Genomic DNA, 24,215 nt, shown 5'->3' on the forward strand with positions numbered 1-24,215 from the left:
GGAGCAGAAACGAACAGAACTCATTTGATCACTCTGCAGACACCTATAGCGTTATGCAATGTGGCTGCCCCATGTTCTCGGGCGGGGGGCTGCTGTCTGTGGGCACCATTTTCTGTACGTTGTTTGAAAGCAATGTGATTCATGGTGAGATGCAGGAGCGGGATTCTCCCCTACCCGGTGGGGTGGGCCGTACCGGCGCCGAGGAGTGGCGTGAATCACTCCGGCGTCGGGCCGCCCGGAAGGTGCGGAATCCTCCGCACCTTCAGGGGCTAGACTGGCGCCGGCGGGGTTGGCGCTGCGCCAGCCGGCGCCGAAGGGCTTGGTGCCACGCCAACCGGCGGCGAAGGGCCTCTGGCGGCCGATGCGAGTTGGCACATGCGCGGGAGGCCAGCGTGTGCTGGCGTCATCCCAGCGCATGTGCAGGGAGTTACTTCTCCGTGCCAGCCATGGCGGTCCGTTACACCGGCCGGCGCAGAGGGAAAGAGTGCCCCCACGGCACAGGCCAATTAGTGGGCCCCGATCGCGGACCAGGCCACAGTGGCACCCCCCCCCCCCCCCCCCCCGGCCAGATCCCCCCGCACCCCCCGAGGACTCTGCAGCCCGCCCGCAGAGCCAGGTCCCGCCAGTACGGACCTGGTGTATTTTATGCCGGCGGTACCGTCGCAGGCCAGAGAATTGCCGGGCCGGGGGGCTGCAAACGGCCCCCGACTGGCGCGGCGCGATTCCCGCCCCCGCCGAAAAACCGCCGCTGGAGAATCCGGCAGCCGACGCCGGGGCAGGATTCACGCCGCCCCCCGGCGATTCTCCGGCCCGGTGGGGGGGTCGGAGTATCCCACCCCAGGATCTAACTGATGAGTTGCCAGAATTTCCAAAGGGAATTGGAGAGGAACAGGAGTTCAGAGAGTTCCAAAGGATGGGACCAAGACTCAGTCTCAAGAAGATAAACCTTCCAAATAATCTACAATAACCCAATACGTTTATAATTGAATTACTGGAACAAATATATTTTTGCTGAGTCTTGAAATACCTCCTTAAATATCTGTCACTGCTTGTTTATTGTCTTTCCTGTTAATCTATCTGTCCAGTCCACTTCAGCTAACTCTATCCTCATTTCACTGCAATTCCCTTTATGCCAGTTAAACACAGTTGTTTCCGACTCAAGCTTCTCACTCTAAAACTGAAACTCATTTCTATTATGTTACGATCACTACTTCCTAGGGGATCTTTTACTCTGAGATCATGTATTAAACCTGCCTAATTACCCATTCCCATGTCCAAGACAGCCTGTTCCCTGGTTAGCTCAATGACATATTGCTCTCGGAAACTATACCTAATGCACTCTATGAATGTGTTGTCATAGCTACAAGTTCCAACTTGATTAACCCAATCAACATGGAGATTAAAGTCACACATAATTATTGCTCTATTCTTTTTATATGCTCCTGTTATTTGTTGATGGGTATTCTTCCCCACAGTGTGGCTACTGTTTGGGTCTATATACTACTCCTACGAATGTCTTCATTCCCTGGCTGTTTTTACATTTATCCAAATGGACTCTACATCATCCAAGTCTCTCACAACCATCCTCATTTCATCTCTTATTAACAGTGCTACCCCACCATCTTTTTCTTCCCTCCTGTCTTTCTGAAAGGTCAAACATCCCTGAATATTAAGTTCCCAGTTTTAATCTCCTTGTAACCATGTTTCTGTAATGGCTATGAGATCATATCTATTTACCTTGATTTGCAGTGTCAGTTTGTCTACCTTATTCCAAATGCTTTGTGCATTAAAATACAAAGCCTATCGGCTTTCCTTTTTGCCATTTTTAATCATCCTAACTTTTCTTTGTACTGTGGCCCTTGATAATGCTGACTACTGCTCTTGTATTTTACTGTTCTTTTTTTATTACTGTCCTCGTTTCTCTTTCCCTTGTCATCCTGCTTAGGTTCCCATCCCCCTGCCATTCTAGTTTAAACCCTCCCCAACCACACTAACAAATACACGCCCTAGGACAGCAGTCCCAGGAATCAGAAACATTCTCCCTTGCACCATCTCTTCAGCTACGTGTTCATCCGATATAGTCTGCTATTTCTACTCTGACTAGCACATGGCAATGGCAGTAATCCTCAGATCACTACCTACAAGGTCCGACTTCTCAACTTACTTCCTAGCTCCCTACATTCTGCTTTTAGGACCTCATCCTTTTTTTTAAACCTATGCCGTTTGTACCAACGTGTACCACAACCACTGGCTGTTCATCCTCCCCCTCTAGAATGTCCTGTAACTGCACCAAGACATCCTTGATCCTAGCACCATGGAGACAGCATACCATCCCGGAGTCTCATTTGTGGCTACAGAAACGTCTATCTATTCCCCTCACAATTGAATCCCCTATAATTATTGTACTCCTGTGCAGCGATTTTGGCTGTTGCTGTTTTCCCCTGAGAAGCCATTCCCAAAGTACCCAAAGCGGTATATCTGTTTTGCAGGGGAATGGTCACAGGAGATTCCTGCAGTGTCTCCCTAGCCCTCTTGCTCTGCCTGGTGGTCACCCATTCCCTTCCTGCGGAGTCTGAGCCTTCTGTTTGGCCACCTCTCTCTGTGTACTATCCATGATACTCTCTGCCTCGCGGATGCTCCACAGCATCCTCAGCCGTGTCTCCAGCTCCGAAACCCGGATTTCCAGGAGCTGCAGTTGGAGACACTTCCTGCCCCGGCTTGGGGCACACTATGGCTTGGAACTCTCCTGCCATAACTTACCCCTTTAAATTAAACCTTTGGAAGATGATTAATATCAGACAGTATCAATTACTCCGGAGCCCTTCTTTCCTGGCCCTCGTTACTACATATTAGAGCCGTTACAAACTATAAACCACAAAAGACCTTACAAACCATAAGCGACAAAAGTAGTAAATACTTACCCAACCGTACACACTATTACTTACCGATCAGCTCTCTCCCTTGTAGCCTCTACTGCTGCAGCAGGGCAACAACATTCTCTGAAGAATTAAAAGGTTAGAAAGCAAAAGGCACAGGAGCACCTCTTTCCCCTCTGCACCAAATTCCTGATGCCCACACTCACTGGTTGTGTCACACTCAGGATGTGTTCTCTCCCACTGCTCATGTGCAAAGCTCACTCATCATGTACAAAGGCTTTGAAATGTAATTTAGCTGAATAAAAAATTCCGAAGTATATAAATATCCCCACCCTATCAATTCAAAAAGAATGATACTCTACCTTTGTAAATGACTGATAACCAATTTCTGAATACTAGAATAAGACGACTCTATGGACTGGCCAAGCTTCTTTAAACCCTGTTGGTTTCAAAGAAAGCAAAATATGTGTTTATACAAAAATATAACTAATTGTACTGCTTACAAGTTGTGGAGAAGAGAAATCCATACCACATACATTTACATTGGCATATTCAAAATCAATAACGGAGTCTATATTCAAAATCACTAATAGTGTATAAAGAAAATTTCTTAATTCTATATTTGTATACTTCAATACACTCACCTTAACTGTTAGCTGGTTCATTAACAAAGACTGTAACTCTGGACTACAAAACAAAATAGGAAGCATAAGCCACAACCAGGAAATATAACATTGTTGATATTTTGTCCATTTTTACCCAAGATAGTAACACATACAGTCTGTTTGAGGGAACGCTACAAATTAATCAATTTTGCACCCTCGGCATAAGCATCATTATGCTTTACATTCAGAGATCGAGTTTTCACTGTTCATTATCACAGAATTACAAATGCTTGTATAGAGAACATAAGAATTTTGCTAGAAATGTCTCCCCATCCCTGATTGGTTTTCAAAATTAGGCAATGGTTGCACCTCTAATTCAAAATCATTGTTCCCTACTATCTCCCCAAAGTATAATCAAAAATATTTCACTGAAACCTCCATCTCAACCCATCATGCTCTCTCTCTCGTTCACAGACATCTCATCTTCCTCATGTCTCTCCCTCCACGTAAACTCACCTACAAACATTCATGGCCACTTCCTTGATCTCGTTAGTCCCATCATATCAATTATAGATAAGGCCATCTCAGATCACTTGCTTGTTTCACTCTACACCTACATCCCCTATCATGACCCAATCCTTTATATCCGCCCCTCAAAAAAATCTATTCCCCAATTCACTCACAAATGTACATTCAAAATCCCAACTGTCTAGTTTGTCATCCTCCATTCGCCACATTTCTGCAGCGACTGATTTGCGAAACCTCACTTTCCTTTCCAATTTTGATGGTCCAGTCCTCAATCAAACCATTCCTCTTTCTAATCCTGAATCGTCCCCTCATCTCCGTGTCCTTAAGTCTGGGAGACACAAACTTTAAAGGATATTGTAACTGATTTAACCATCCACTGCCAGCCCCGTTCACCTAAAGCACTGTCCAGTCCAGCTTGCATCCGCTATAATTGCTCCCATTCCAGTATTAGCTTGGAATGCCCCAGCTTCAGTTTTTGACTGCAAACAGTCCTCTTGAACGCCTCTCCGCTGTCTTCTTCAGCTTCACCTCCAACAAAAAGCACAAGGAACTCACGGGCATCTTTGTTACTAAGATGGAGACTATCTTAGCATCTGCCATACCCCTCTCTTTCACTAGTCCACCGGGCTAAACTTTAGTTTAATGCTCTGACCCCGAACTTGCATCTTTCTCTAGTTTCTATCCGATTACACCTCATGCCCGCTTCAAGCTTATCTTATCCATGGGACCCATTTCCTGTTTGTTCAACACTAATTCCCGCTAAACTGATCACCCATGCTGGGCCCATGTTAGCTGGTATTGTTTGGTTCTCCCTCTTCTTGTGTTTGCACCCTCCTTTAAATCTGTCATCATTACCCCCCCTCGAAAAACCAACCTTTGACCCTCCTGACCTTAAAAACTACCACCCCATCTCCAGCCAGTCTTTCCTCTCCAGGATCCTTCAGCATGTAGTCGTATCCAAAATCTGTGCTCAATGTTCCCTCGAACACCATGTTTGAATACTTCCAATCAGGTTTCTACTCCTCCACAGTATCAAAATGGCCCTCATCAAAATCACAAACGGCAGCCTATGCAACTGTGATCAAGGTAAATGACCGCTCCTCATCCTTCTTGACTGCATGCAGCCTTGCATATGGTTGGCCACACTGTCCTGCTCCAAAACCTCTCCACGGTCACCAGCTTGGTGGGATTCATCTTGTTCCATTCTTATCTATAGAATCGTAGCCAAAATATTACTTACAATGATTTCTCTTCCTGCTTGAGCACCGCTACCTCTGGTCTCCCCAAAAGATCTATTATTGGCCTTCTCCCTATTCCTCATCTACATGCTGCCCAGTGACCCAATCATCCGCAGGGACAGCCTTGTAACATATATGCTGACAACAACCAGCTCTATCTCACTACCCCCTCTCTCAATGCTTGCACTGTTACTAAATTATCCAACATCCAGTACTGGATGCGGAATTTCCCCCAATTAAATTTTGGGAAGACTGAGGTAATTATTTTCAGTATCCCCCCCCCCCCCCAAATTCCTTTCCCTAGTTACCCACTGCATACCACTCCCTGACAAAGCACAAGACTAAAACACTTTTGTTTGCAATCTGCTTTAATTTCCTACTTAATATTAGCGTGTCTGAGGCCAAATTATAATTAACATTCAAATGCTGTTATACGCAGATATTATTAATATGTTCCTGAGACAAACTGTTTCAACAAACCTACCTAGCTTTACCCCACATTAGTAGTTCCATGAATTCCTCCTGGACTGAGGTTTTTGTACTTTTCTCCTAAAAACATAAATATAATACTTGAAGATTCTGTGACATGTAATCCCTCACCATAGACTCGAACACCAGCATAAGTTATTACAGAACAATGGAAATGACTTAGTAAAATTAAATAATCTTCAAATTGTACATCAGAATCATTAACAATGAGAGGGGAAAAGAGAACTGAAAAATCCAGTCAATTTTGATGAAGATATCTTGATCAAAAGCATCCGCCATACCCCTTTCTTCCACTAGTCCACCAGGCTAAATTTTGTTTAATGCCCCGACCCCGAACTTGCATCTTTCTCTAGTTTCTATCCGATCACCACTCATACCTGTCAATTTTAAAAGAATGCATGCATTTCACTTCGAAAAAGCTTTATAGGAGAACAATTATTGTACTAGCCATTATATTATTCCAAAATACATGGAAAATGTTTGTCATTTGCCAAAACTAAGGGCTGTGTTGACAAAGAGGACATATCAGACTAAAAAGTTCAATATGGAAGCATGAAATGGGATCTGTGAACAAGAAATGAAAAGGTACAGCACTAAGTGAAAGTTTAGCATGTGGTGAATAGAATACAAAAATGATCAAGGAAGATGCAATGAGGATTTCCAAGTTTGATCTTCAGGAGGCTTTTCCCAGAGAACAGCAGCACACCATTTCTGGCAATAGATGGTGACCAGACTCAGTGTTGTACACAGCACCTTTAGAAGCTGGGAACAGTTACTGGAGTAGACAAGGAATCTTGCACCTTTTATCAGGTAGATGACCTGTTCCCATTTACCTGTGTCAAGTCTTCACGCAACCTTTTACAGTTCTTTTATTACAACTGATGGTTACTGGGATCTGCCCTCAAGATGAAATGGAGAATGGTTTCATCTTAACATAACATCTCAAGACATTAATAAGTAACCTAGCTGTACAATGTGCAGCCTTTTGCTGACACATAGCATGCTGGTAATAATTGCAATCCTTCACCTTTCAGGGTTAGAAAACTATTATTCCGCTTGTGCAATAGCTACAGAGTACATAGCTTGGGTTAAAGAAAGGGGTTCCTGGTGAAGTGCAGGCTGAAAGGAAACACGATTTGCAAAATTACACACTAAATCTGCTCCGGCAGCACCCACAATTGGGTCACTGCAGTTCTATGCAGTTTCCCTTAAGCACAGGCAGATCTCCTCTGAGCATTCCTCCACAACTTCTCCTCGAGAATTGCCTAGCCATGTACCTCGAGCATCTAGTGTAGCACAAGCAGAAAATACCATGCTGCTTGTTCCTGTGCACTTTTGGATATTTGCCCTCCTAATTCCCACCCCAATCTATTCTACATGTGCCATTGGCACATAGGAATGGAAAATACCCTCATATAATTTGGAAGATACCGCAGCTAACACTGTTTAGTTACAGCATAAAGCCTATTGCACTTGCTCAATATTTTTAACTATACTCTTGAGTTCCATAGTAGGTGAACCTAACTTTGCCATATTGTGCAGTTGTTCATTAACCAGTTTATAACATTTGAAGCATTTAGGCTATATTTTGGGAAGCTCGATGGAGGACCCTGTCAAAAGCTGGCTGTCCAGAGAAATTAATTAACATCCTCTGACTCCTCCACTTCAAGATGTCGGGAACAGGCCCCATCAATGGAAAGAAGTGAAACTTTTGAGGTAAAGAATGGAGTTAAGCAGAGATGTGATTTCGCCCCCACCCTTTTCTCCACCTTCATCGCCACCATCGTTCACCTTGTCAAGAAAAGGCTTCCCAGTGGAGTGGACATCGTCTAGAGGATGGACAGAAAACTTTTCAACCTCAATCAGTTTAAATCGAAGTGACACTGAAAATGCTCGTGGAACTTCAGTATGCAGATTACATTGCTCTCAGAGGAGAACCTTCAAGCCATGCCTGACACTTTTGCAGGAGCATACTGAAGAATTGGTCTCAGCATCAAGAAGATTCAAGTCCTTTACCAACTCACCGTAGGGGAAGATCCAGTCTCTCCCTCCATCAAGGCCAACAGAGAAAGAGTGGCACGGTGGCACAGTGGTTAGCACTGCTGCCTCATGGCGCCGAGGACCCGGGTTCAATCCCAGCCCCGGGTCACTGTCCGTGTGGAGTTTGCACATTCTCCCCGTGTTTGCGTGGGTGTCAGCCCCACAACCCAAAGATGTGCAGGATAGGTGAATTGGCCATGCTAAATTGTCCCTTAATTGGAAAAAAAAATGAATTGGGTGCTTTCAATTTATTTTAAAAAAGATCAACAGAGAAACCGTCCCACATGTGGAGCATTTCCCCAACTGGGGAGCCACCTCTCATCTAAGGCTGACATTGATGGAGAGATCCAACATCGTATCCAATCCGCGAGTGCTCTCACCCAAGGGTGAGAGTCTTCAATGACCACCACATCCACCAAGATCCTCGTGTAAAGGCAGTCATCACTCAAATCTTCTATACAGTTCAGAAACCTGGATTACGTACAGGCGGGTCCTCAAGGCCCTGGAGAGTACCATCAGCTGGGAGACATGCATACTAACAGAAGAATCCTTGAAGGAGCCAAGTGCACCAGCATCAAAGCCGCGCTCATCCAAAACCAACTCTGCTGGGCTGGCCGCATACTTAGGATGCCAGTTTCCCAACTGCCAAAGCAAATCTTCTTCGCCCAGCGCTAGCAAGGTTCCCAAACACGAGGAAGACAAAGAAAGTGCTTCAAAGACACCGCGAAGGCTTACCTCAAGAAATGAAACATAAAATCAACACCTGGGAGACCCTTCTCAGAAGAGACCTACTTAGAGGAACCTCCTGATTGAAGGGACACAGTTCTTTGAGACATCCGACCACAAAAGGAGATCCTGAAAAGGAGCCTGAGAAAGGAATACCAGTGATGTTGAGTCCAAGGAAAAATCCCACCTCCTGGAAACACCAGACAAATGTGCTTTCAGAGATGCGGTTCCAGGAACGGACTCATCGGTCACACAAGAACTCTCAGAATCCATGACCAATGGGCATTCATACTCATTAGCAAGTGATCCCCAAAGAAGAGATCTTACAGCATAATGCTTGATGATGAAATTGTCCAAAGTTTTACTGCCAAATGAAATAAATCATTACCCTTTATTTTACCAATTTGAAATTGAATACACAGAATTCCTATAACCAAGGTAAATAGCCTGCTACTGCAGAAAGATAGCCTGTAATCAGTCCTCAATCAAGAGCACTATTAACATATCACAAGACACTTAACAGAAGTGCACTCAGAAATTAAAACTGAGCCTAGAGACATTAGGAGGGGGGGAAAAAACTTAATGAGAAAGGCAGGTTTTAAGCAGGGTCTTAAATGACAAGATGAGGTGATGAGTGGAAGTTTAGGAAGAGAATTCCAGGGCTTAGGACATAAATGAATGAAGGGACAGCACCAGTGGTGCAGGGAAAGGAGTGGGAGTTGTGTGAAATACCAGAGTTTGAAAAGCTGTTGGGTTGGAAGTTACGGAGATAGAGAAAACAGAGATTATGGGGAATTTGAATACCAAACTAAGAATTTTAAATTGCGGGCTTCAGACAAACAGAAGCCAATATAGGTCAGTGAGCACAGGGGAAGCAGGTCTCGGTGGAGGGGCTTAGGATACAGACAGTAGAGGGTTGAATGGGCTACGGTTCATGCAGAATGAAGAACTGGAAAGCATTGTAATAGTGGATCTCGAGGTAACAAAAACATGGAAGAAGGTTTCAGCAACAGATACCTAGACAGGTTATTATAGAAGTGGGTATAGGCGTTCTTTGTGATGGGTATACTGGATCAAGGATGTTAAGGTTTCAAACAGGCTAGTTTGGCCCGAGATGGCCAATATATTCAGTAGCAAGGGACTGGAGTTTACAAAGGAATTAGTAGTGAAGATCATGTACTATTTTCATCTCAGCTTAAAACTGAGATTTATTCATGAGCAAATTCCACCCAAAGGGCTTGATAAACAGTAGGTCTTGATTGTGAAAGAGATTCAGCTGCTTTTGACTCATGTTTGGACAATTCAAGATCGTGTCCTAGGTAATTGCCCTAGCATGATAGGAGAACAACTGAAACCTGACTGCTGAATCACTGATCATTGTGGTAAACAGGTCTCCACAGAGATGCAGCGGACTCATTATGTTTTATCTACTTTGGCTCTAGCTTCATGATTTCACAATTCACCCCAGACTCCTTGTACAGTGTCCAAAGTCTATGAAAGCCAGGAAATAGATGCATTCCAAGATTCTGAAAAAAGACTCCACTCTGAATACAGGGACTTTTGGACCTACTGTGTTGGAACTCTGAGCAATTGGAAAATTGAATGTCTCCGGAAATACGTTGATGAGACATGCTTCTATATCTTTCTCCAGATCTAAGAAGTCTTTCCAAGGTTTTGTTTTTCAAGATTTATTTTTACCAGAGGAAACAAAATATTTAGTTCAAATGATCTATACAAGTACAGACCATGCATGCCAGGTATAGTTGACAAACCGATGCACCACATTTTGATGTCAGGTAGAGCATACATTCGACAAGATGAGTTGCCATAGTAAGTGGTAGCTACAACTTAGTATTTGAATACCTTGCAGCTACTGGACAACAATTTTGCAATGAAATGCTCATCCATTAAGTTCCACAATTGATGTCAACTGAATTCTTTGATTAAATTATTTTTCTTGGAAGTACTGTAATAAATAACACATAGAGGTGTCCTCTTGGCATCAAAATTGCGTCTTATCTTGTGTCCATGCAACAGAAATATGAAGTGTTATCGAAAAGTAGAAGGTATCCCATGACAGAAGTAAGGATTTCTGCCTACATTGAATACCTGGACGTGATACAAAAAATGCACGGTGAGCCCTCGATGTCTTATAATCAATCAGCCAGGGAATCAAGGATTATGGGCATAAGGTGGGAAAGTGGAGTTGAGGATTATCACATCACATCAGTCACAGCGGAGCAAACTCAAATTGACCGAATGGCCTATTTCTGCTCTGATGTCTTCTGGAGTCAACTAAAGCATTTAAAGTCTGAAAGCTCTTGAAGAACACAATTTACAATATTTACAACAATTTACTAGTGAACATGTTGGAAACAAAATTTAATACATTGGCACAGCTGAAATAGAATTACTAGTATTATTTACACCAGTGCCTACCTGTACAAACTTTGTCAGTCTTAAATCCATTTGCATTAAAATGTCCTCCCATGCTTCACACATGCAGGCCAAAGACAGCTTTTGGTACTGTTAAATTTTTAAAAAAGAACAAGGAAGTTAATGATAAAAAAATACAGCAAAGACAACCAAGATTAACTTTCTGTTAACGGTTTACCAATTAATAAAATATCCAATCTAGTGATTTATAAACTCTCTGCCAGCATATTGCTGCCCAGAGGTCAGTGTTCCACCAAGACAAATACTTTGGATCTAGTTTAAACTGTCCTCCTCCATTGTATACAACACTTAACCTGTACAGCACCAGAAAACTTGCTATGCTGTTTATATTTTCAGGATTTAAATTGTGATACATAAATAGCAATATGCCCTAATAGTTCAGTAAGGATGCTACTCAAGACATCAATATGTCATTACCTCTCACATCTAATGTAAGTTCTTTATGCATTACCACAACATTTTATACAAGGAGGCTGTTTAACAGGGGAAGCTACCATTACGGAACTCAATCCTACTGCAACCAGCCATTCATGCACTCAGCTTTTCAGAAAGATTCAACTGATATTGATCTGCATCAACAATCCTGGATGATGGTTCCTTTCCTCCTCCTTAGTCTAGAAGCATGGAGGCCTACTACAGTGAATTTGTAACAGACAAGGAACTGAATTTAGAACTTCTTGGTCTGTAATGTGATTGTGCTTAGTTAAGTCACAAGTGTGATGGTACTTGTTGGTCCAGTGAACCAGTCAGAAAGCAAAGCTAAAATAAATTATTTTATATCTATGTGACAGATTGTTGGCAATTTAAAAAAACTCCAGTTATGGCTTTAGACATAACAAAAATTTATGGATAAACAGATGAGTTCAATATTTGGATTCCAACCAGTTCACATTTGCCACTTTGTGTTTACCTGGAGCAGTGTTGAAATATGAGTGAACTTTCGGGCCATGCGAGTTACCTCAGGCAAACAATCCGACAGCAAAGTGGTATCCAACTGTGTAAACAAATGATGAGATCATAGAATATGAGTCAATATTCTGTTCAAAATTACAATTTTCTTTGAAGTAACCTTTTGAATCACAATGCTCCTAATTGATGCTCAACTGAATAATTATATCAACAGCTCACTGAATTGGATATCCTAATCAACTGCAATAGTTCTCTGTTGCAAATGCAGAGAATTTTCACATAGTTACAAGGACATGTTATTAAGATACATTTGTTTTATTAATTATTCACACCTAAGTCAAATAGATTAGGTATTACATACATTTCTGAGCAAAGTTCAGGAAATCCTACCTGAAAGTAACTGATAATTGGTTCTGGTTCCTTGGAAAGTTGAACTTCTGTGATAACAGACAACGCTTTCAGGTCGCTGGACAAGCAAAGATCCAGACAGCGGCCTGCAATCTTCAGAAGGAAATCATTTTTAGTGCAACATTGGTATAGGTTTCACTGTTCACCTTTTAAATAAAATACCTAAACTGTTTTGTCACAAAATGTAGCAAAACAAAATAATTTTTAGCAACAGGCAAAGGCCATTTTTGACCATTCCAAACCCCACATTCTATATCCTCATCAAAGCCCTCAGTCTCCTTCTTTTCCCCAAAAACTATTGTTGCCATTTGAACATCATTGCATTATTCAATTCAACAAGCTCCTCTGATACCCAGAATGCCCTTACTATATCCTGGTACTGTTGGATAATATTGTAACATTCAAAAGAAATAGGATTCGTAGCAGTTGAAATATAGCAACTGGTAACATAAGTAAGGGTGAATTTGGCCAGAGAGATGGCGATGCTTTGGGTGGCTTGGACACTTAGGAGAAGTTAGCATCCAAGAATCAAGTAGCCTGTAGGTGAATTCCTGGTTGTGGTTAGTTGTCTTTGTCCTCCCACTGCTCTGTGTTGCTTATGCCACACTACATATAGTTGTAGCTGGATACTTTTGCCAAACTGTCTTGGAAGAAGTATGTCAAGTATTGCTTTAAGATGGGTTACATATCTTAAACCTTGCATTTACATATACTTCACTGCACTGGCACTCTGTCAATGGTCATAGCTATTTGATAATTGTCTGAAGTCATGCTTTCAGGGGATACTTTTGCCCACCTAAGAGCCAATCCTATTTTGGTCAGTCTGTCTGGAGACACTGGATTGCCTCAAGAAACAAAAAGCTCATTCCTCTTGCCTGAGTATTGACCTGCATTAAATTCTACCTTGACAACCACAGTGGCTGTCCTAGCAGTTTACCAATATGCCAGAATTGCGATGACAACTTAAAATAACACATGGGTGATGCCAATACCACAGGTCAACTCTGGAGAATTCTGTTATTTGGGAAAAATGAAGAGCACTTTCATGCAGATGCTAGTTATTAGACATTGGAAGTGTGATGGATTTGTAAACAATGCATCAGTCACCTGCTTGACTGGCATGCTGCTGAATTACTTCTTAGAAAGATCCTAAGATTGGAAAATTGAGGACTAGTGGTGAAGCTTGTCTATACATAGGTCAGAATACAACATTCAGCATATTTTGATCAAAGCTTTGCCTATGAACAGTAGCCTCTGAAGGCATGTACTTCTGTTGATAAATGTAGGTCAGTGGCTGGTTTGGTAAGTTCATCGCTAGTGGCATCTCATCTGCTTGGCTTCCTGTCTTGGGGTTACCTCTTCCCCAAACTCTACCATCTCCTTTTGAAATATTTAGAAGAATAAATTTTCTCATTAGAAATCCCTCATATTTACAATTTAAATGGCAGCAAAAGTAAATATGTCAAAGTACTTAAAAATAAATTTCAAGCTAATGAAATGGGGCGTAAAGTAAAACAAAGGAACAAAATGCCAATGGTTTAATAGCGCAAGCTCAAGATTTTAAATCCACAAATTATAGTTTGTCCTTAAATCCTAATTTATTTCAAAAGAGAGTGAGCCAAGTAACTCTGAATGGCCAATTTACATGGTTGTGGTCACGGTTCCAGCATGGAAGATTGAATGTACATTGATTATTAAATTACATTAAAATGAAACTGCTGATTAATTTTGGCAGAAGTTTCATGTGACGAGTAGTTTGTGTGAAAATACAGTTTGCACCAATGCTTGATTCAGCAGGCGCACTTTATCCAGAGTTTCTGCGCTACTGAGCCACTAAACTTTTCATAGCTTTGTGACTGACAAATGGTAACTGTCATCTTCAAGAACTTACCTGTGTTACATTGCAACACTCCTTGATTTCCCACTCCCCATTGGTGCTATGCTTTCAACTGTTTAAGCTCTGTACTCCAATATTTGCCCCTTCACTTCTCTAATGCCCTTCCCTCCTTAAACCTCTTTGACTATGCTTTTGGTCATCCCTTCTAATATCTCTTCCTTGTGCGCTGCATCAATTTCAGTCTGACTATACTTCTGTGAAATGCTTAAGGGTTTTTAAAAATTCAATACCATATAAATACAAGCTATTGATGACCTGTCCAAACAACTGAACCTTTCTTTCAACACCCATGATTTGTATAACCACAATTCGGACAACTCCCCATGCTGCATTATATTGATATTTTGCTCATGACAGCCTCAAGGAGCAATCTAACCAATCTACTCACCTTGTTAAATAATGGTAATGGTGGTGTCGTGGATTTTAGAAAACAATAAGTAGCGGAGCCTGCTACCCTTTTAGCAAATTATGACAAACATAATTGCGTGCCTATAAAAAGACTGGCTGGAGATCAATTGACAAATTCCTTCGTGTTCTATGGGATGTGGAGGTTACACAGATGCATATGCGCCATCAGTAATACCCATGTTTTGAGAAAACCTGTTATACAAAACAAGGGGCGAGATTCTCCGACCCCCCAGTGGGTCGGAGAATGGCCGTTGGCCGCCGTGAATTCCGCCCCCGCCACCAGCCGAAGTCTCCGAAGGGAGAAAGGTCGGCGGGGTATCAATGGCGCCGCAGACCTCGGAGAATGACACGGGTGGGCGCAAGGCAATCGATTTTGGGCATGCCGATATTCTCCCGTCCGGATGGGCCGAAGTCGCGTCGACGTGATGACGGGTCACGTCGGCGTAAATCAAACCTCCTTTTAATCGGCGTCAACCTGTGCTCAAGGTTTACGCCGACCAGCGTGGAGGTGGGTGACGGCCTGGGGGGTTGGCCGCTTGTCAGGCGATGGCGTGGCCGCAGTCTGAATGTGTGGGAGAGAGGTGTGTCTAGGGTTTTGTGTGTGTGCGTGCGGCGGGGGGGGGGGGGGGGGGTGGTTAGAGTGGGCTGGGCTCCGGGGGAGTGCCGGGGAGGTGGATGGGGGGACGGGGTCCGTGCCGAGGAGGGGGAACGGGGTCCGTGCCGGGGATGGGGGGACGGGGTCCGTGCCGGGGATGGGGGGACGGGGTCCGTGCCGGGGAGGGGATGGGGGGACGGGGTCCGTGCCGGGGAGGGGGATGGGGGGACGGGGTCTGTGCCGGGGAGGGGGATGGGGGTTCCGTGCCGGGGAGGAGGATGGGGTCTGCGCCGGGGAGGAGGATGGGGGGGGGTCCGTGCCGAGGAGGAGGATGGGGGGGGGTCCGTGCCGGGGAGGTGGATGGGGGGGATCCGTGCCGGAGAGGAGGATGGAGGGGGGTCCGTGCCGGAGAGGAGGATGGGGGGTCCGTGCCGGGGAGGAGGATGGGGGGGTCCGTGCCGGGGAGGGGGATGGGGGAACGGGGTCCGTGCCGGGGAGGAGGATGGGGTCCGTGCCGGGGAGGAGAATAGGGGGGGTTCCGTGCCGAGGAGGAGGATGGGGGGGGGGTGGTCCGCGCCGGAGAGGAGGATGGGGGGTGTCTGTGCCGGAGAGGAGGATGGGGGGTCCGTGCCGGAGAGGAGGATGGGGGGGGTCCGTGCCGGGGAGGAGGATGGGGGGGGTCCGTGCCAGGAAGGGGGATGGGGGGGTCCGTGCCGGGGAGGGGGATGGGGGGGTCCGTGCCGGGTAGGGGGATGGGGGGGGTCCGTGCCGGGGGAGGGGGATGGGGGGGTCCGTGCCGGGGAGAAGGATGGGGGGGGGGTCCATGCCGGGAGGGAGGATGGGGTCCGTGCCGGGGAGGAGGATGGGGGGGGATCCATGCCGGGGAGGAGGATGGGGGGGGGGGGGGTGTCCGTGCCGGGGAGGAGGATGGGGGGGTGTCTGTGCCGGAGAGGAGGATGGGGGGGGGGGGTCCATGCCGGAGAGGAGGATGGGGCGGGTCCGTGCCGGGGAGGAGGATGGGGGGGGGGGGGGGTCCGTGCCGGGGAGGAGGATGGGGGGGGGTCCGTGCCGGGTAGGGGGTTGGGGGGGGGTCCGTACCGGGGGAGGGGGATGGGGGGGTCCGTGCCGGGGAGAAGGATGGGGGGGGGTCCATGCCGGGAAGGAGGATGGGGTCCGTGCCGGGGAGGAGGATGGGGGGGGGGGTGTGTCCGTGCCGGGGAGGAGGATGGGGGGGTGTCTGTGCCGGAGAGGAGGATGGGGGGGGGGGGTCCATGCCGGAGAGGAGGATGGGGGGGGGTCCGTGCCGGGGAGGAGGATGGGGGGGGGTCCGTGCCGGGGAGGAGGATGGGGGGGGGGGGATCCATGCCGGGGAGGAGGATGGGGGGGGGGGGGTCCGTGCCGGGGAGGAGGATTGGGGGGGGGGGGGGGTCCGTGCCGGGGAGGGGGATGGGGGGGTCTGTGCCGGGGAGGGGGATGGGGGGACGGGGTCCGTGCCGGGGAGGAGGATGGGGTCCGTGCCAGGGAGGAGGGTGGGGTCCGTGCCGGGGAGGAGGAGTCCGTGACGGGGAGGAGGATGGGGTCCGTGCCGGGGAGGAGGATGGGGTCCGTGCCTGGGAGGGTGTGGGGGGGGGGGGGGGGGGGGGAGGGTGTGGGGGGGGGGGGGGGGTCCGTGCCGGGGAGGGGGGGGGCGAGGGCAAGTGAGTTGGTCCACCTGGCCAGGTGCCAGCCTCCAACAGTTGGACCCATGCGGTCCATGCCAATTGGCTGGGGGGGGGGGGGGGGGGTATGGGCAATGATGACATGTCGTCGTTCCCCCCCCCCCCCACCGGGCCGTCATGTTTTCCGATCAGCCAGCGATGTTGGCCGCCGTGGCGGCAGCCGCTAATGTCTATGTTGCCCAGGATGAGGAGGAGGAGGAGGAGGAGGAGGAGGAGGAGCGTGCCAGAGAGGCGGCGCAGGCTGCCGCAGAGGGGCAGGGGGCAGCCGCCCAGGCTGGAGGGACACCTGACCAACAGGACGAGGAGGGGGAGGAGGACGTCGCGGCCCCACGGCAACGGAGGCACCCGAGGGCGCCCCGTGTGTACCGGCCCCGGCAGTCATACCAGGACCTCACGGACCGGGAATGCAGGAGGAGACTCCGGATGAGGCGAGAAACAGTGGCACACATCTGCCACCTGCTGGCACAACTGTCATCGCGTGGCACTGGCGGGGGACACCCTCTCCCCGTGTCCGTCAAGGTTACGGTGGCCCTGAACTTTTATGCAACGGGGTCATTCCAGGCACCGAGTGGGGACCTGTCCGGCATATCGCAGACATCGGTGTACAGGTGCATCCGGGGAGTGACTGACGCCCTATATGCCATGGCGCACCACTACATCCGCTTCCCCATGGACCGGGCCAGCCAAGATGCCCGGGCCGTGGGCTTCTCTGCCGTGGCCGGGTTCCCCATGGTCCAGGGCGCGATCGATGGGATGCACGTCGCCGTGCGGCCACCTGCAGATAACAGGGCCATGTTCACCAATAGGAAGGGGACCTATTCGATGAACATACAGGTGGTCTGCGACCACCGCATGGTGATCCTGCACGTCTGTGCCCGTTACCCGGGCAGTGTACACGACTCATACGTGTTGTCGCGGTCATCCATCATCGGCATGTACGAGGGACGCCATCCCCGGCTGAGGGGCTGGTTGCTGGGCGACAGGGGCTACCCATTGCGATCGTGGCTGATGACGCCTGTACGGAGGCCACGCAATGAGGCGGAGAACCGCTACAATGATGCCCATGTAGCGACAAGGGGAGTGATAGAGTGGTGCTTTGGCGTGCTGAAGATGCGTTTCAGGTGCCTGGACCGCTCTGGGGGCGCCCTCCAGTATCGGTCAGATAGGGCCGGCTGCATCATTGTGGTGTGCTGCGTGCTGCACAATATAGCCCAGCAGAGGGGCGATGTGCCGCAGGCAGAGGAGGGCGGAGTGGAGGAGCAGCAGGAAGAGGCGCAGTCCTCCCCAGATGAGGGGGATGGGGGCAATGGTCAGGGCAGACGGGCTAGACACAGGCGGGTGGCTGTCCACCGTTACTGGCTGGCCCAGCGGGCATGGTACAGGCTGATAGACGCCCGCTTCACTGACTAGATGGGCGTGGGAATCGGGTAGTATGGCCACAGACCGCATACCATGGCAACAGCCGACCACCCACACCCCCCACCCATCCACCCACCCAGCACGCTCACCCCCCTCCCCAACCCCACCCACCCCACCCGCATGCACACCACCCCCCCATTGCCGATCCACCTGCGGCACAACGGCTGGGCTCACAGTTGCCGGTGGATGCGTGTCTATCGCAAGCCATGGATGATGATGACAACCCGCCTTGCGATGAGCTCCTGGCTCCACATCGTTGGACTATGTCTGACCCGTGGCCACAGTACCACCATCCACCCGGACCATCCCTGCATGCGGCTGTGACACTGCAGCGCACGGTCCCGTCCTCTGCCCGGGGGGATGCTGATGGTGGCCCAGGGGGAAGGGGGCAGACTCACCTGGGGCTGAGGTAAGACCACCCCTCACACACACACATTTGCGCTCAACGTACATGACACCCCCACACGCTTTGGACAGAGCACAAAGGCAGCTTCTGTAAGTGTAACATTGACTTTAATAACCAAAGAAGTTCATGCACGTGCCCTAGCCCCTAAAACTCATCTGTGCCCTGCACCCGTGCCAACTTACTCAGTGTCTAATTGTTTGGCCTTACGGGCCCTTTGACTACGTCTATGTGGTTCCCCAGACGGTACAGCAGAACTGGAGGTGGACTCCTGTGATTCCTGCCCTCTGACACGGGATCCCTTTGGCGGCCGTTTCCTGGGGCGTCCTGGCCTAGATGGGCCAGGCTGCGGCCTGGGTGACTGGGATGGCGAGCTGCCAGCCTGTCCTGCCGTTGCTCACCTGATGCACCTGGGACGGGGGGGGGGGGGGGGGGGGGGGGGGGGGGGAGTCCGAGGTGTCGCGGTGTTCCGGGACCTCCCCTACAGGGGGACCCGGGACGGACCACAGCACCTCCTCCACCCTCGGGGTGCCCGATGGCCTCCAGGCCTCTACATGGGTGGGGGATGCGAACGGACTGGCCATCCGACGCCCCCCCGACATCTGGCGCTGCCAGTCCTGGAGGCCCGTGCTGGTATCGACAGGGGTCTGCAGGTTTGCAGCCATGGAGCTCAGGGGATTGGCAAACCCGGTCTGTGACTGTGCGACGCCGGCTCGCACATGGCCAATGGCGCCGATGCCCTCAGCGATGGCCTGCAGAGACTGGGCAATGGCCTGCTGAGACTGGGCCATGGCCTGCAGAGACTGGGCTATGGACTGCTGAGACTGGGCTATGGACTGCTGAGACTGGGCCATGGCGTTGAGCGCCTCTGCCATCTGGCGCTGGCTCATGGCCTCCTGTGAGAGGGCAGCCATGTCCTGGGCCACAGACGCCGCCTGCACAGAAAGCACCAGGCCTCGCAAACCGTTCCCCATGTCTGACACTGTCGCACCCATTGCCTCCACCGCGGACGCCACCCGTGCGGTGTCGGCCTGGGTGGCACGCATGACCGGCACCATTCCCAGCTCCTGGACGCGGGTGGACTCCTCCACCTGCAACTGCAGCCGCCGCAAGCCGGCCGTCACCCTCTTCGCTCGTCTCCGGGTCAGTGGTTGCATCGGATCTATGGGTGGATGTGGTAACTCCAGGAACCCGGGATCCATCTGGGCGGCAGATGTTCGCTTGGGCTGGGCTGCCCTCCGACCGCCCGGCCCCTCTGCTGCTCCTACCTCCACCTGCTGTACCGGGACGGCTGTGTTGTGCGCACCAGTGAGTGTACCAGACGCCTCATCACTAAAGTGCCCAACCGAGGTGAGTGTTTCTGCGATGGTGGAGGGTGTTGGTGACAGCAGTGGCGTTGTGTCGTGCTCTTCGTCCCACTCTGAGTCCATGGCACTTTGGGGTGGGGGTTCGTCTCCACCCATCCACTCCACGGGAGAGACCCGGACCCTCCGGCATGCGACGCCCGCAGGATGCCCCTCGGAGGCCACGGGGGACGGAGAGACCGGGACCCTCCGGCATGCGACGCCCGCAGGATGTCCCTTGGAGACCACTGGAGACGGAGAGACCATTTTGTTTTCCTGGGTAGTGCTGTCCCGGGTAGGGGTGTCCTGGGTAGTGGTGTCCTGGGTAGTGGTGCCCTGGCTCGGCTGTGACGGGGGCCTGTGGCTGCCCCTCTCGTCGCTGGGTGGCACACGCCTGTGTCGTCGCACCCGCACGAGACGGGGGCGTCGTCTCCCTGTTGCTCCAGGTCTCTCCGTCTCCAGTGGTCTCCAAGGGACATCCTGCGGGCGTCGCATGCCGGAGGGTCCGGGTCTCTCCGTCCCCCGTGGCCTGCGAGGGGCATCCTGCGGGCGTCGCATGCCGGAGGGTCCGGGTCTCTCCGTCTCCCGTGGCCTCCGAGGGGCATCCTGCGGGCGTCGCGTGCCGGAGGGTCCGGGTCTCTCCGTCTCCCGTGGCCTCCGAGGGGCATCCTGCGGGCGTCACATGCCGGAGGGTCCGGGTCTCTCCGTCTCCCTTGGCCTCCGAGGGGCATCCTGCGGGCGTCGCATGCCGGAGGGTCTGGGTCTCTCCGTCTCCCATGGCCTCCAAGGGGCATCATGCGGGCGGTCTGCATCTGCGGGGATGGGTGCTTCGACGTTTGCTCCTGCGATACACAATGAAGCATGCATGGTTAGACACGCAGGCAGTGATCAGGTGATATGGGGGAGGGGGATATAGGGGAGGGGGGATATGGGGACGGGCTGTCGGTGGCTCACTTGCTAGTACGCCCCCGACCTCTGCATCAGCAACCTCCCGGTCCTCAGGTCCGCCAGCCAGTTCCAGGGCCCTTTCCTCGTGTTCGGTCAGTGGCCTCTCATCAGCGGGGCCTCCTCCAGTCCTCACATGCTCCCTGGTGTTGTGTGCGCGTTTCTCCTGTGAGGAGGGGGTGGGGGTGGTGGCAGGGGTAAAAGGCAACACTGTTAGGCAGGTATATGAATGCACGCCATCGGTTGCGCGTGTATTGCAGAGGTTAAAGTTAGGGCTGGATTCACTTGGGGAAATGGGGGAAGGCGGATATGGGGGAGGGTGGGATATGGGGGAGGGTGGGATATGGGGGAGGGTGGGATATGGGGGAGGGGGGATATGGGGGAGGAGGGGATATGGGGGAGGGGGGGATATGGGGGGAGGGGGGATATGGGGGGAGGGGGGATATGGGGGAGGGGGGATATGGGGGGAGGGGGGATATGGGGGAGGGGGGGATATGGGGGAGGGTGGGATATGGGGAGGGGGATATGGGGGAGGGGGGATATGGGGAGGGGGGATATGGGGGAGGGAGGATATGGGGGAGGGGGGATATGGGGGAGGGGGATATGGGGGAGGGGGGGATATGGGGGAGGGGGATATGGGGGAGGGGGGATATGGGGGAGGGGGGATATGGGGGAGGGGGGATATGGGGGAGGGGGATATGGGGAGGGAGGATATGGGGGAGAGGGGATATGGGGGAGGGGGGATATGGGGGAGAGGGGATATGGGGGAGGGGGGATATGGGGGAGGGGGGATATGGGGGAGGGGGGATATGGGGGAGGGGGGATATGGGGGAGGGAGGATATGGGGGAGAGGGGATATGGGGGAGGGGGGATATGGGGGATATGGGGGAGGGGGATATGGGGGAGGGGGGATATGGGGGAGGGGGGATATGGGGGAGGGGGGATATGGGGAGGGATATGGGGAGGGGGGATATGGGGATGGAGGGATATGGGGGAGGGTGGGATATGGGGGATATGGGGAGGGGGGATATGGGGTATATGGATATCGGGCAGGGGAGGAGGCTCACCCTGGCTGCTCTGACGAGGTCGTTCACCTTCTTGTGGCACTGGGTGCCTGTCCGTGGTGTCAGGGCCACAGCGGTGACGGCCTCTGCCACTTCCCTCCACAGACGCCGGCTGTGGCGTGGGGCAACTCTGCGTCCGTGTCCGGGATACAGTGCCTCCCTCCTCTGCTCCACTGCGTCCAGGAGCGCCTCCACATCCCGTGACTGGAACCTCGGGGCTGAGCGGTGGGCGGCCATCCGGTCGGGTGTTCCGGTCGGGTGTTCCGGTCGGGGGTTCCGGTCGGGGGTTCCGGTCGGGTGGGGGGGAGCAGCGCGTCCTGATGAGCCGCCACGCCGTGCGGCGTTTGTGACGCCGCACGGCGTGAAGCACGTGAGCAAGCGCGGATCCAGTCACGTCGCTGCTAGCCCATTCCGGGCCGGAGACTTTGAGACGTTTTGGGCGGCGTGATGAAAGTCGGATTTGCGCCGTTTTTGGCGCCGATCGGCGGACTTTGCGCCGATAACGGAGAATTTCGCCCAAGATCTCTGTTGCCCTGTTTCTGATTCCCATTGGGGAAGTCGAAAATGACCATCCCAAACAAAGCATCCATTGCATGTTTTATGCAGTGAACTTTTATTTGGCAACATCGGTAAATATCCCCTGCTGTTGTTTGGATGGAGTTAGTTGTGCAAAATTCAAGGCGGTGATCATCTGGACAGGCACTGGCAAGAGCTGTTGTAGTCTGGTTCGAAGAAATGTTGGCTTGGATTTTGCAATATGAATAACAGGAAGGCTTCAGCATTGACCATTACAGAGAAAATCAGACAGCAACTTTTGGCATTGCATTTATGACGGAATGCAATGAAATCCAGAATCTGTTGTCTTAGTTTCCCTGCTTTTCCATAAGCTTTGCTACACCATGCTGACAGGCTCAGCATTGAATACAGTACATGAGGTTATGGTATCTAGATAACAGTTACCCACTAAACATATCAGCAAGTTTGGGTTTATGATTAGGATAGTCTATTTGGCAAAAACAAAGGAACAAAAAATGTGTAATTAAATTGCACGGTGTGGCCTTTGAAATAGCGGGAAAAAAGATGAAGAGGTAGAAATTTGTAAGGAAATTACATGTAAATGCAAGAATGATGGCTAGTATTATAGTGGACATTAATTATCTAAATATAGACTGGGATAGTAGTAGTGTAAAGGGTTGGGAGGGGCAAGAGTTCCTAGATTGTGTTCAGGGGAATTTTCTTCAACAGTATGTTTCCAGTTCAACAAGAAAGGAAGCACTACTCGACCTGGAATGAAATGGGTCAAGTGTCAATCAGAGAACATTTAAGGAATAATGATTGTTGTATAACATAAGGTTTGGGTTACCTATGGAAAAGGATAAGATTCAATCTAGATCTGGGGTAGGATGGTCCAGATAAATTGGAATCAAAGATTGGCAGGCAAAAGTGTAGCTGAATAATGGGTTGCCTTTACATAGATAGATTTTACATAGAATTTACAGTGCAGAAGGAGGCCATTCGGCCCATCGAGTCTGCACCGGCTCTTGGAAAGAGCACCCTACCCAAGTCCACACCTCCACCCCATCCCCATAACCCAGTAACCCCACCCAGCACTAAGGGCAATTTTGGACACTAAGGGCAATTTAGCATAGCCAATCCACCTAACCTGCACATCTTTGGACTGTGGGAGGAAACCGGAGCACCCGGAGGAAACCCACGCAGACACGGGGAGAACGTGCAAACTCCGCACAGACAGTGACCCAGCGGGGAATCGAACCTGGGACCCTGGAGCTGTGAAGCAATTGTGCTAACCACCATGCTACCGTGCTGCCCTCTTTAAAGAAGAGATAACTCAAGTACAGAAAAGGTATATTCCCATGAAGGGGTAAGGTAGGGAAAACAAATCAGAGTATGAGAAGAGACTGGAGTCTCATATAAAAGGAAATTTAATGTCTTCTATAGGCATATAAATAGTAAAAGGATGCTAAGAGTGGGATTGGGACCCAAAGGGGGACTTATGCATGGTGGCAAGGTGCGTGTGCCTTAGGTATTATATGAATGCTTTGTATCCGTCTTTACCAAGGAAGATGCTGCTGCCCAAATCTTGGTGAACGAGGTGGTAGTTCAGACTCCTGAAACATTCAAAATTG

The 24,215-nt window shown here is 50.3% G+C and overlaps 1 protein-coding gene across 3 annotated transcripts in view; it reads right to left on the reverse strand.

Moving 5' to 3' along the window:
- Window positions 1-24,215, reverse strand: part of anapc4 (anaphase promoting complex subunit 4) — a 115,623-nt gene that overhangs the window by 59,270 nt on the left and 32,138 nt on the right. For all 3 annotated transcript variants that reach the window (XM_072496516.1, XM_072496517.1, XM_072496518.1), the window contains 6 exons: window positions 12,259-12,369; window positions 11,870-11,953; window positions 10,942-11,028; window positions 5,732-5,796; window positions 3,521-3,563; window positions 3,239-3,315 (listed from right to left, as the gene is read on the reverse strand). In XM_072496516.1, coding sequence (XP_072352617.1) covers window positions 3,239-3,315; window positions 3,521-3,563; window positions 5,732-5,796; window positions 10,942-11,028; window positions 11,870-11,953; window positions 12,259-12,369 — 467 coding nt within the window. The remainder of the gene's footprint in view (window positions 1-3,238; window positions 3,316-3,520; window positions 3,564-5,731; window positions 5,797-10,941; window positions 11,029-11,869; window positions 11,954-12,258; window positions 12,370-24,215) is intronic.

The sequence above is a fragment of the Scyliorhinus torazame genome, chromosome 3, assembly GCF_047496885.1.
Source record: "Scyliorhinus torazame isolate Kashiwa2021f chromosome 3, sScyTor2.1, whole genome shotgun sequence".
Taxonomy (NCBI): Eukaryota; Metazoa; Chordata; class Chondrichthyes; order Carcharhiniformes; family Scyliorhinidae; genus Scyliorhinus; species Scyliorhinus torazame.